At 31.0% G+C, this 13,205-nt stretch overlaps 1 protein-coding gene across 4 annotated transcripts; it reads left to right on the forward strand.

Annotated features, from left to right (window-relative positions):
• The first annotated feature begins 4,316 nt into the window (after positions 1-4,316).
• Positions 4,317-10,897, forward strand: LOC106470668 (barrier-to-autointegration factor-like). Of its 4 annotated transcripts, none has more exons than XM_022399307.1 (3): positions 4,317-4,341; positions 8,074-8,268; positions 10,429-10,897. In XM_022399307.1, the coding sequence occupies exons 2-3, from the start codon at positions 8,143-8,145 to the stop codon at positions 10,573-10,575; spliced, it is 273 nt and encodes a 90-aa protein (XP_022255015.1). In that variant the 5' UTR covers positions 4,317-4,341; positions 8,074-8,142; the 3' UTR covers positions 10,576-10,897. The 4 variants fall into 4 exon arrangements, with proteins under 4 accessions (XP_022255015.1, XP_013786687.1, XP_013786688.1 ...); XM_013931233.2 differs by lacking the exon at positions 4,317-4,341 and adding an exon at positions 4,342-4,424; XM_013931234.2 differs by lacking the exon at positions 4,317-4,341 and adding an exon at positions 4,640-4,769.
• Positions 10,898-13,205: the final 2,308 nt, after the last annotated feature.

Consider the following 13,205-nt stretch of genomic DNA (forward strand, 5'->3'; position numbering starts at 1 on the left):
ACGAAGGTTCGAGAGAAGGAATGGCGTGATACTAGTCACGTGACCTCGCTGACGCAACAATACTATAAAAATGATAATGAATCCCTATGTTCGGTTCACAGTCCTGGACAAAGCCCTTGTGGCGGCGGGTGTGACTGATGGTTGTCTTCCCTCTAATCAATAGTTCAAAATTAGGAACTTCTACAGCTGAACTTCAAAAGCCTTTGACCGAGACCGTTTTACCCACGTGCGCATAAGGTGCCATTCAGGTTTAAAATACCAACTTATGTGAAATGTATCTGACTCATCACACATGACAATGTACAAGGTTTTTTATATTTTTGATATTAATAATGTTTACATTGCTTTGTAGGGCAGTGAGCAAGTATTTCCAAAAATGTAAGAGTTTGGAGGGGCCACCTTGGTTGATTTACTAAATATAATAATATTTCAGAAAATAGAAAAGATAAGAGGTATTTTATATTCTAGCTTGTCAATATCGTGAATATGCATTGCTGACTGATGCAGTGAATGTAAGAATGCATTGGTGGTTGGACTGGCTTTAAGATCTTTAGGGTTTGGGCTTTCTTAGTCAGATAAAATACCCTTAACAACACCAGGTATCACATTGCAGATAACAATCTCATCAGTGGTTGTGTCAAGCCAGTTCCTCAGCCACAGCCACTAATGGACACAACACTAACAGAGAAGAAGTAGAATCAGCAGATAAATTGACATTGGTTGCCCCTCTTAAGATGCCCTGTTGGAGGATGCCTCACCACCAAGAGCAGTTACCATCAGATTCTGATGGGGCAATTACGTCCTAGAGAATAGAGACAAAGACTATTAATAAAGTTATGTTTCCACTACTTTTCTGCTGGAGATATGTTGATGATATTCTATATAATTGTAAAAGAGAAGAAGATATGATGTGTTTTTCTGAACAAAATAATAGTAGTTAGGATCCCACCTGCATGATATGCCTCAAGAGGGCGCCACACGTGTGTCGGACCCAGGGAAGGGGAGGGAATATGCCATCAAAGATGATGAAATCATAGTTCCACAAATTGTCACCAGATAACACATTGTTAAGGATGCATTGCTAGGCCGCCATGACGATACCAAACAGATGGCTATAGCATAATAGTTCAACGAAAACAGAGAATGTGTTTTTTGGCTACCATGACAGGCGACCAAGACGTCATAGTTCCACAAAGTGGGACCAGCATAAATTTGATCAACATGACTATAATTAATATAGTTGGTATAAAACACTAACTCATTAATTAATTACATTTCTTGATATTTATTTTGGAATCATCCTAAAAGGGGTGCTTATAACTAATTTAATAGTTACTTACATTTCCTGACAACTTATATGTCCTGAAAAAGAACGCTTAACACTAAATTATTTGTACTACATTTAATTACATTTCCTGACCATTTATATTTAAAACATCCTAAAATGGCGATATCATAAAATAATCAAAACTTACTATTTGACTCTTTATAAATCAAGTGATTATTTCAAAGATTTTTGGTACTAATTTAATATGCAAGACAAAATATTTCATTTTACATATCATACTTTTATAGTTTTATTGGTGCTACTATATCATGCAGTTTACAAAGATATTTACACTATAGTGTGTGTTCTACATAAATACTATCATCATCACCATTTTAATGATTCACTAAACATAATTTCTTGGGAAATAATTTATATCTATCCACGTTTTTTCAACAAATAATAATAATTTAATAAGTTGTATGTTTAAAAAAAGGTCCTTCAATTTAGGTTATAGTTGTGCTAGTTTTGATTGTTGGAATTTATTTCATTCTGATTATATTTGCCCCCAAAATGTTATGTAATGGTATTCTGTAGATTATTCATTTAAAAGTGATAGTTATAATAAAAGTTGCCAATTGCAAATAACGAAAAGTTAAAATGGTATCTATGTAGACCACAAGCTATAGTGTAAATATCTTTGTAGACCACATGCTATGGTAACACCATTTTATCTTATGCGAGTTTTACAAACGTGGACACTACACTTCCACATATGATCAATGTCTAGATTTAATTATATTAAAACCAATATTCTGCATATTTTAAGGTGTGTAGTAATTAATTTTGCTACAACTAAAAATAATAAGTGAATGACTTACTGTTTATCCATCCATTTTCTATCTCATATTTTCTTGACAACCAACACTCTCAATAATGACTTGTATCATTTATGTTTCTGCTTTTGTATGTTCAAAGCACATTCACAAGTACTCAAAATAAATCCATTTTTAGCTCTGTCAATTATTCGTTTAATCTGTTTACATGTAGCTTTAGGTAATGCACAGAGCAACTTTTGATGTTGTTTAATTCTAAGTGTCATGATGAATAAATGAAAAGAGATTGTGAGTACAACATGTAAAAACTATTTATTTATACATCCATTTAGATATAAGATCTATATTTTTCACACTACAGTGATAATAATTGTTAATATGAAATGGACAGGACAGAGTCGATTCTGGAAGTTAATTAACCTTGGGGCATCTCAACAATTCCAGATTGCAACAAAGAATTTTCAACAGACTCTCAATATATCGACTTTCTCTCTTCCCATGTATAAACGTTGGTAAAGTCCTCTCTCAATAATCTAGCCACACTCCACAGGTAGGGATAGTTGACACTATCAGATTTCCATGGAATGAGATGAATGTGCTGTGTCATCCAATTATACTGACGATGATCAGAATCTGAAAGATAATTACTCGAAAATGGTTGTTTAAACAAAAACACACATATATATCCAGTGAATAAACATCTGAATGAAAGTTTTTAAATTACATATGGTCCATATACAACCATACCCTGTTAAATCAAATCACCTGGTGGAACAGTGGTAAGTCTTGGATTTACAGTGCTTTTATCAGAAGTTCGATTCCCCTCAGTGGATACAGCAGATAGCCTGATCTGGCTCTGCTATAAGAAAACACACACACACACACACACACAAGTATGAATAAACATTAAAGAACGTGCTAACAAGACTTTTCACTGAACATTACTGATGAGTTATCGTACATCAATACATGAAGCTACTGGCAACACACAATCATTACTAATGTTCTATAGAGAACTGAAATTACTACTAGGCCATTGTACTATTGTCTGGAGATCAGTCACTTTTAAGAATTTTACACAGGATATTTAGAAAGATTAAGAAATGCCATCGAAATAACACTGCGTCTAGCAAATATTGGATTATTCGTGATGTTCCCCCGATCCTTCAAGAAACTCGTCACGTGTTACCAGCGTCGCGTGACTTCCGCTGTCGTAACAATACATTAATTTATATTGTTAACGTTTAAATCTGTTATTTTTTTCTTAGCTTTTGGTTATATGTTTGTTTGTAATTAAGCATAAAGCTACCCAATGGACTATCTGTGCTCTGCCCACCAAGAGTATCGAAACCCGGAATCTAACGTTGTAAGTCCGCAGAAATACCGCTGTGCTACTTTATTATCACATAATAGTTAAAGTATCTTATAGTTAGAATTCGATGACGAGGAACCCACTTTGAGGCTAATAATGGTTGGAGACGGCTTGAATGGGTAATGAAGAAAAACTTTAATATAAGTTTAACAGCAAACGTACAACGTTTCCACAAGGTTTTGTCATCATCAGGTACGTTTGCTGTTATGTTAAACTTATTAAAGTTTTTCTTCATTTCCCATTCAAGCTGTCTCTAACCATTATAGTTAGAATGTTGTCAATTAACCTTTCGGGGTTTTAACATTGATGATGGAAATTGAAAAAATTCCGAAATGGCTTTGTTTTTGATAGGTTTTTTTATTATTACCGTGCTTCTAGTACATACCTTTTGTTTGTTAAAATATAGTTTCGTGTTGTTGTATTAATTGATATGTTAATATTAATGATGAAACTAATACTGTGTATATATTAACAGTGTTTATAACTATAATATATAGATGTAATTTTTGTTAAATTTTCAAGAATAATTTTTATGTTGCGTTGTGTTTAAAGTTCAGACGCTTAAAAACTTATATATATATTTAATTTCTTTCGGTTATAACCGTTGAGTAAATAGACTAGAAAATATTCGCTGTTATTGTGAATAGGAGGAACGCGAAAGAAACAAACAAAATGTTTAAATTCAGTATAGTTAAATTCAGTATAATTCATCATATAAAAATAATAAATAAATAAAAGGGAACCCATGAATTCAGTGATTTTTTTGTATTTTATTTTTGTTTTTGTGTCAACGTTACCTTAATTTTATATTTTTGGATGAATAATAAAGTGAACGTCAGAAATTCTGACTAAAGCAGTAAAGGAAGGTAATTGGTGGTGTTTCTAAGTTTTCAAATTTTAATGCGTGTAGAGTTGTTTAAACATTGAACAAGACTAAATTAATACTTTGGTAATGTTAACAAATTTTAATATACTAACATATATGATTAAATTTAACTCTATATTACTTTAATTTATCGTTAGTAATGTTATCACTTAAGTATTTGTTTCTATTTCCTGTCCTAGAATTTTATATTAGGCCTAACGTTAAATTTAACCGATACAAACAAAGATAATAATTGGGTGAAAGAGTAACGTACATCAACGGTTAGGCCTAACTACTCCTTGTGTTCGTATAGTTAGGTGCTAGTGAACATGAGTATTGAATGCTGAAGCTATGTTACCTACTTTCGGACGAACAAGGCCTTAGTTATAGTATACTAAAGCCTAGAGTCAATATACTATATAGGCAATGGTAAACCGAATATTTTTTTGTACATGCATATAAGATTTTAATAATGGTGAACCCATAAAAGTATATGAATTAGGGGGCTGTAACAATAGATTGTTAACAATTACGTAATGAAGTTGAAATAACTTACAAAATCAAACGAACAATAATGAAATATTAGAACTTAGATTTTCAATATAATACTGGGAATTTATGTATGTTATAAAAAATTTTGCAAAATTATTTACCAAAAATTAACAGTGCAGCATTTTACAAAGTCTGTTTCCAAATGATATGGCCTATAGAACTTAAATGTAGTAAAAACTAAAATAATTTTTACAGTTTGTTAACTTTTGTATTCTAGGTTTCATTGTACTGACCAGTAATTTAAAGCAATAGGCTTTTTTGCATATTTTGATAGTAATTTTATTTTGGTTGCCATAACAGCTTGATGCTGTTTTTTTCTGTGAGTGTGACCATTTTCTGAAAATGTACATCCAATATCACATGACAGTTGCATCATAGTTTAGGGTTAGGCAACGTGATTGCACAAAACTTTAGTAAACATGGAAATTATGATTGACAACTTATTTGTATGTAATGATACGACATTTAATGGTTATGTGCCAACAGATGTCTGCGTCTAAAGGAAGCGATAATGCTAAACTAGTTTCTCACAAGGTAGAGAAGAATAAGACTGCCATGAATGTAAGATAAACCATTGTTTTAAATCAGCAAAATGACAGTTTGGTATATCGTTATCTTTACTACACGTTTATTTCTCATTGCATGTTGTGAAGGCTATATTGTAATTGTAGCATATTCACACAAAATTATTATAGATTTTATATATATTCAGTGGAACCCCACTATGATGTGATAGTTGGGGTCCAAAAAATGCAACTGCATTAACGGCAGGATCATGTTGTATCGGTAACTTTTCATCCCTCGCCTCATCCAACTTTGTAGGGTGGATTTGCTTATCTTAAGGTTACAAGCAAGGTGTGTCTGGTGTATCCTTATTGTTATTTGGTCCAGAGCATAGAGTTTTTCCTTAACTGTGAATGCTTTTTGTTTGAAATATGTGGATTCCACAATGCTCAAAATTCTCCCAGATATTTCAGTTCAATTTTAAATGACAAGAGGTGTAATATGAAATAAACCATCTGCTTATATTCACCCATTATATATAGGTACTCGTGGTCCTGTACATTATAAAGTACATGTGCTTACCAGGAACAAATATCAAACTTCATCTAGAAAATATTTTATGTCTGAGACATCAGCTTAGAGTCTTTTGACATACATTATTGTTAGTGTATGTGGTTAGGTTGTTTTATTAAACAATTAAAACTTTTTGTTAATGATAAGAAAGGACATTATTTTTAGTGTGAGTTTTCAGTTAGTCTGGATGAAAAAATAAAATGTATATATAAAAAATATGTAAAAGATTTTTGAAGAAGAGAATGAGTAGTAGTAGTAGTTGTGCAAAACCATGGACCAAACTCTGAAAGCCAAGCTGTAATCGTGTTATAACCAGATTCATGGTTTTGTGAGGTGTGACAAAATGGGGTTCCATTGTGTACATGTTTTTTGTTGTTGTTATTGCACTAAATAAATTGACTGGTACTTGCAACTTTTAATGCTATGTTAATTTTGTTGGGGTTTATTAAAAATCAGTTAGTACATTTACATTTGTAATTTATCAGATGGCTGAATGTATTAAAAGAATACCACTTCCAAGTGTTTGCCTGCTGATCAGAGAGTTGTGGATTTGAGACATGCTAGTTCCTGCCACAGCTTCCACCAGAACATGAATTCAGGAAAGTAATGGGTGTGATGTTACAAACAACACTTACACAATGTAGAAAAAAAGTAAATTTATAGTGTAGCACAAAAAATATTGTTATGCAAATTTTCAATTATAAACACAAGGTAAAAATAGTAATTTTATACCTTATTCAACACTAAAGAATACAGTTATGCAATTATAAGCTAGAAACATAACAATTGAAAAAAATATATTTGCACCTTATTAGTACTAAAGTAACCCAAGAATGAACAATGGGTGCTACCGACTGGTTGCCTTTCATCAGTTCAAAATTAGAGGCAGTAGCAGAAAGGTCATAACTCCAAAAGAAAGAAATATAACACTCCATGGCTGATAGGGGAAGCATACTTGATTTCAATCGGAATCAAACTCACCATCTTTGAATCACAAGGCAACCACCATAATCACTGGGCCATGCCAGCCTGAAATTGAACAAACTTGAATTAGTATTAAGAAAAATAAAATAAATTATAATAGCAGCACTTCAATTAATTACTTGTATAGTTGGAATAATCAAAAATAGTAATAATTAGAACAATTAACTGAGTAGTTGATTGTTTTCAAGGAATTAATAGATTTAATCAAGTTAATTGCCCAGTTTTACAGTGAAATATGACTACTTTCTGAACTTTGAAGAATTTATTAACTTTCTGTATACAGGTAGCGGTCAAATTGCACATGCCACGGCCTTTTACAGAGTGCCATGCAACATGGTCTTATGTATTTGATCAGTGTTATTAAAAATTTATTTTACTCTACATTCATAGTTCAGTGATAGTTTGTGATAGAGGGGAGTAAATACCAGATACTATATACAGAGATATGGAAAAAAACTGTAGATATGCATTTCAGAGGTTCTAGGTGTTATGCAATATGCAAACTGTGCAATTGGCAAAAATATTTTTATTCTTTGCATGAACATCACCTTGCACTCTGACTTGTCAAAGTCTGAGTCAGACTGACGTTCAGTATGGATACTTTTATAATACATATGATTTTTTGCATACCACAGAATTGTACATCTTACCAAAAGTTTGCCTCATTTCATGTAGATACATGTCGCAAATTTGGAATTACAGTCAACATTCTTTCTCCGATATCTGTTACACATTTGGTTAAAGAGTTGATGTACCTCAAAAACTGCTGTGTACTGAAGATAGTTGAAATGATTGGAAAAATTTCTAATGTGGCTTCTGATGTTTGAAGAGGAGGATGTAGGAAATTACAGAAATTAATTTGACTGCTGAAGGTGTTAAATCTATTATCAAATGTCTGGGAAGCATAAGAAGAAAAAACTTGCAATATTTAATTCTAGACAGGATTTGATTTTGGCAAATAACATATGGACTTACTGCCAGGAATAAAGTACATTAGTCATATTTTGTTGTTCTGTGAATTTCATGTTTTGTTAAAACAAATTAAATAGTAGTAAAGTATTTATTTATTTAAAAGAATATTGGTAATATTTTCTACATGTAAAAACTTCTTTACTTTTAGGCCGTTGAAAGGAAACGGACTGAGCGGAACCATAGCTGTTTTTAGAAATACAAATTTACTAGTTCAAAGATGTCATCAACGTCACAGAAACACACAAACTTTGTTTCTGAGCCTATGGGAGATAAGGCAGTAACAGATCTAGCTGGAATTGGAGAAGTATTAGGGAGGAGGCTTGACAGCAAAGGCTTTGATAAGGTAATTTAACATGCCAAGTTTTACAGAAGGAATATATATGTTTATGTGTATATATATATATATATACACGCACATTGTAACTTTTACTTGAAATTGAAGTTTTTTAACTGATAATGTTTAAACTGTATTGTATATTATATGAAAATGGTTCACAAGATTGGATCCTGATGCTGACCTTTACAAAATTTAAAGATCTATCTGAGTGAAGAAATTGTTACTATATGATCTTAAAATTAGTGGAGAAGTGTGTTTTACATGATGATTACTTATTCAAAATGAATTCAGAAATAGGTTGAAAAAAAGTTGTCTGTCGAGTGTATTTGAGAAAAATTTATTATATTATGGCATTTAAGTGTTGATGATGCACACTGAAGTATTTTTGTTGTACATTTTCCATAATTATAAATAACTATACTTAAGAAAATAACGTATTTTATTTAGTTTTCTCAATGTTTTGCCATTACGTCTTCACCAGGAGAGCAGTATCTCACTAAAATGATTGAAAAAGGACATGCTCCTCTCTTATTGGCCGATATGTTTTCATCAGCAGAGCAGTATTTCACTAAAATGATTGATAAAGGTCATGTTCCTCCCTTATTGGCTGATATGTTTTCATCAGGAGAGCGGTATTTCACTAAAATGATTGAAAAAGGTCATGCTCCTCTCTTATTGGCCGATATGTTTTCATCAGGAGAGCAGTATTTCACTAAAATGATTGATAAAGGTCATGTTCCTCCCTTATTGGCTGATATGTTTTAATCAGGAGAGCGGTATTTCACTAAAATGATTGAAAAAGGTCATGCTCCTCTCTTATTGGCTGACACGTCTGTTTATATACAATTGCTCTTAAATGGAATCATTAGCCATCCAATAGTGTGATGCTGCTTCAAGTGCTGTAGCAGAACATAACATAAAAAAAACATGAAATACCAGCCAAAAGGGAAATAATTTCTTTAGATATCTTTAAACATACTGCATGCTTCATAAAATGGTAATGCATAGAATCATATATGATACAAAATATACAGTTGAGATGGTGGCTGAGTTTTGTAATCTTAAATAACTACATGCATTGACAGTTTTCTAAATATATATATATATGTAGGTATTCTCAAAGAATAAAATCATCATTATTTTACAAGCATTAATTGATTTAAAACCAAGAAGCTCAGAATTTTTAGACTATTTAATATATTTTGAGCATGAATATGTGATATTCTGTTATTTCCAAGAATGTTATTTATATTCAACAATACTGTTTAAGAACAACAATTATCAATATTTGATGTTCACTTGAGTCATTATATTAATAAGCATAAAAACGTTGTACATACAAATTATAGTTATATTGTGATAGTTTGTGTTGAGTGGGTTATTCACTAAAAAGAATGATGAAGCGTCTAGCCCATGTAACGACAACCTTTTAATTAATGTTAATTCACATTAACTAACTTTAGCTTGACTGACTTTTGTATGTTTCTTAAGCATTGGAGAGAGTTCCAGACATGACACATCATGTTACATCTAACTTTCTTCTGGGTAGACAACAGTACAAATGTCTGGACATGTTTAAGTTAAAAAGTATTACAACAATCTAGTCATTATGTTGTGAAGCCAATTCTCATCTGAATTAAATAGAATTGGGAAGCTTTCCTCTATGAATTATAGAGAAGTGGGACTAATGTTCATTTTCATTAAGTTGTTTAGATTAAACATTAATACACATATATAGTTTATTTCTTTACTCCCGCAAGATGTTTTTCCAGTAGAAATTAATATTTTAAAATTGATAGCAAATCTATTTTTAAGTCTACTTTTTAAAAAAATGTTTCCACGTACATATAGGATTTTTATTTGACACAGTTTTTGAGCCTAAAATTATATTGGTGATATAATACAATTTATTGCTGAGAAAATATTTAGAATATAGGCTGAGTTTTATGTTCATTGTTTTAAAAAAATACCTCATTATTTAGTCATTGGACAGTTTCTCTGATAAACTTGCACTGTATCAGAACTAAAATCTACTTTTTTTTTCTTTTTTGTACATGGTTAATAAAGATAATGTTAAATTTAACTGATTCATTTAACTATAGTAACATATATATAGTTATAAATGTGTTTAATTACTATTATTTTTTGTCTTCTATTTAAATGCAGGCATATGTAGTACTTGGGCAATTTCTCGTGCTAAAGAAAAACAGAGAACTATTTATTGATTGGTTGAAAGACGTAGCAGGTGCAAACAGTAAACAAGCTACAGACTGTTACCAGTGTTTGCATGATTGGTGTGAAGAGTTTCTGTAAACTGTTGGAAAAAGTTTCAGCAGTAGTGATCAGTGAATTGGTAGTATTTTTTATGTGACACACCACAGCAGGCAACATTGTAAGTTAATCTTGGTGTGGCTTGTAAATACCCTCTCCTGTTGATTATTTTGGGATAAATCCAAAGCATTTCTGCAACATTTTAATCACATTTCTTACATGAATTATTTTTATTCTGCTTAAAGTATTGTTTTTTAATATTCAATTGAAATTTCATGGTTTACTCTGTATAGGTCATTTTGGATAAGCATCAGGCTTAATTTTTGTATGTTGAAAAATAATAAATTTTCCTTTTAAATATTCATTGTTAGTTACTTGCTATATTTTTATTGAGAACACAGAAAATTTATAAAACAGTTTCGGTTAACATAAGAAGATTATATTGTGGTACATAATTCAGAAAGTTGGAAAGAGTTAAAGTGCTACATTAATGCTTGAAATGTACAACTTCCAATTATCTCTGGCCAAGATGATATCGTGTGTACAAGTGTAAAAGCAAAGTACTGTTTTGACTCAAGTGGTGTGTATGTATGTGATCCAAAATCAAAAAATTAACATTTGCTTTGTCACAGAATTACAAATCAACTTTTTTTGATGATGCTCATATGTAACAATTCACATTTTTTAATTAATGGAGTTCTTTATCATAAAACTGAAGTGGAAGTATAGTTTGTTGAATTGTTTTATTTTTGTTTACAAAACTCATACAGATATAATATTAGGTGTCATTAGTTAAATTTTGGAAACCTAGAACCATATTTATTCTATGCCAGTATGTTTTCTCTGATAATTGTAAAATTATAAATTAATTTATTCTAATCATTTGGTGTGTATGCTATTTTCTTACTTTATTTAAATGTTAAGTTAAATAGCTACATTGAGATATAAAGGTACTATCAGTTTTGATGGGTGACCTCAGTTGCCAAATAGATTTTGTTTTTATGAATGTCAAGTTATATTTCTGGTAGTGTAATTATGACTTGGTAATTAGGAAGTTTTAATAGAGAGTCAATGTTCTCTGTACCATTAATTCACACTGTCAGGTGTTCAAAAGCAACTTGTATAATATTATATACTTTTGTACATGGTGCCTAAACAAGAGATACTAAAAGTAAACTATCGTAATAGACTTCAGTTTACTGTCAGTTCTGAAGATAATGTTTGTAGTAATTTTCAGAACAAGATAATAAAAGTTGTAATACTGCCATTTTATAAGAATCGTATGCAGTACATGACAGATTACTGATATGAATGATTTTATTTTCAATAATAAAATGAGAGCATCTTCAAATTAAAAAATGACAATCCTAGAAAAGATATTTTTAAAACACTTGTTCCAATCTACTCAATTAAATGCTGTGAATCTCTGAATGGAATGTGAGTGGAACAGAAGTATTAAATAAAGCAAGAAAAGGAACTTCGGGTTCAACCAACCAATAGCATGAAACTTCTTGTTTATCAAACTTGAAATATGAAGTATTAATTAAGGCAAAGAAATGAATATTAGGTTTAACCAACAAGGAGCATAAAACTTATTCATCAAGCACAAATACTCGTATATCAGATAATGCCAAATTTGGATCATAAATGAACTAATCCAGACAGGCGACATGTGATGATGAAGACAAAATGTAAATGTATACATGCATGTCAAGATATCAGGAAAATTTATTAAATGTTATACAAACCATCAAATATGCATGTGTGTATCAACCAGTCTAAATGAATGTTGTGTTGCGTAGAACTGGGTGATTAGTGGAATTTGCTAATCAATTATTTTCACAAGATGGTCAAACAAAGAATATTGATTATTGTCAGATGAGTTGCTTAAGAAAACAAAAGAAATAACTTATAGTGCTCCAAATCACATATCAATACCAACAATGGGCATAGCCCACTTTGTAGTTAACAAAATAAAAACAATTGCAATGTTTCAATTACTTGGACAGTTGGAATAATTCAAAATATTAATAACCTGAAGCCCTTATTTCCATTAGTTAATTATTTTCTTGGGTTGTGGCACTAGTCATTTAAGATGAAAAACTTTAATTAATAAATAAATATAATCACAATATTTCTAGTATTGGACAGTTGGAATAATTAAAAACAGTGGTAATCAGAAACACTATTTGTGATTAATTGATTATTTTATGTGACATTAATTGACATAATCAATATGTTCATAGATAACTTATTTATTTACCCAACTTTAATATTATGCCTACGTCATTCTTCATTACATGGAAGATTTCCACTTGAATGCCAGAATCATTAAGCTAAGAAAACCAGCTCTTGCCCAGATGATGAGTGCACTACCATTGTGTCTTTAATTGTGAAAATGTAAAGAAAAGAACAAAATATGAACTTAAATTGTTGAAATTGTGCATCAAATAACTTAATAGAGACAGAGATGAGAGATTCAGTATTATTAGATATGACAATATGTGCTATAAAGTCTAAGTATACATGCATATCAGATGGTCTGTTTGTTATGATAGTTTGTAAGCCCAGCTGATCTTAACATGTATTTATCAGAGTAAACACAAACTGTGAAAATTTATGATCATCTCAGAGAGAGGAAATGGATGTATAAAACTAACACCAAAAATGGG

This window comes from Limulus polyphemus, unplaced genomic scaffold, assembly GCF_000517525.1.
Source record: "Limulus polyphemus unplaced genomic scaffold, Limulus_polyphemus-2.1.2 Scaffold4152, whole genome shotgun sequence".
In the NCBI taxonomy this organism is placed as follows: domain Eukaryota; kingdom Metazoa; phylum Arthropoda; class Merostomata; order Xiphosura; family Limulidae; genus Limulus; species Limulus polyphemus.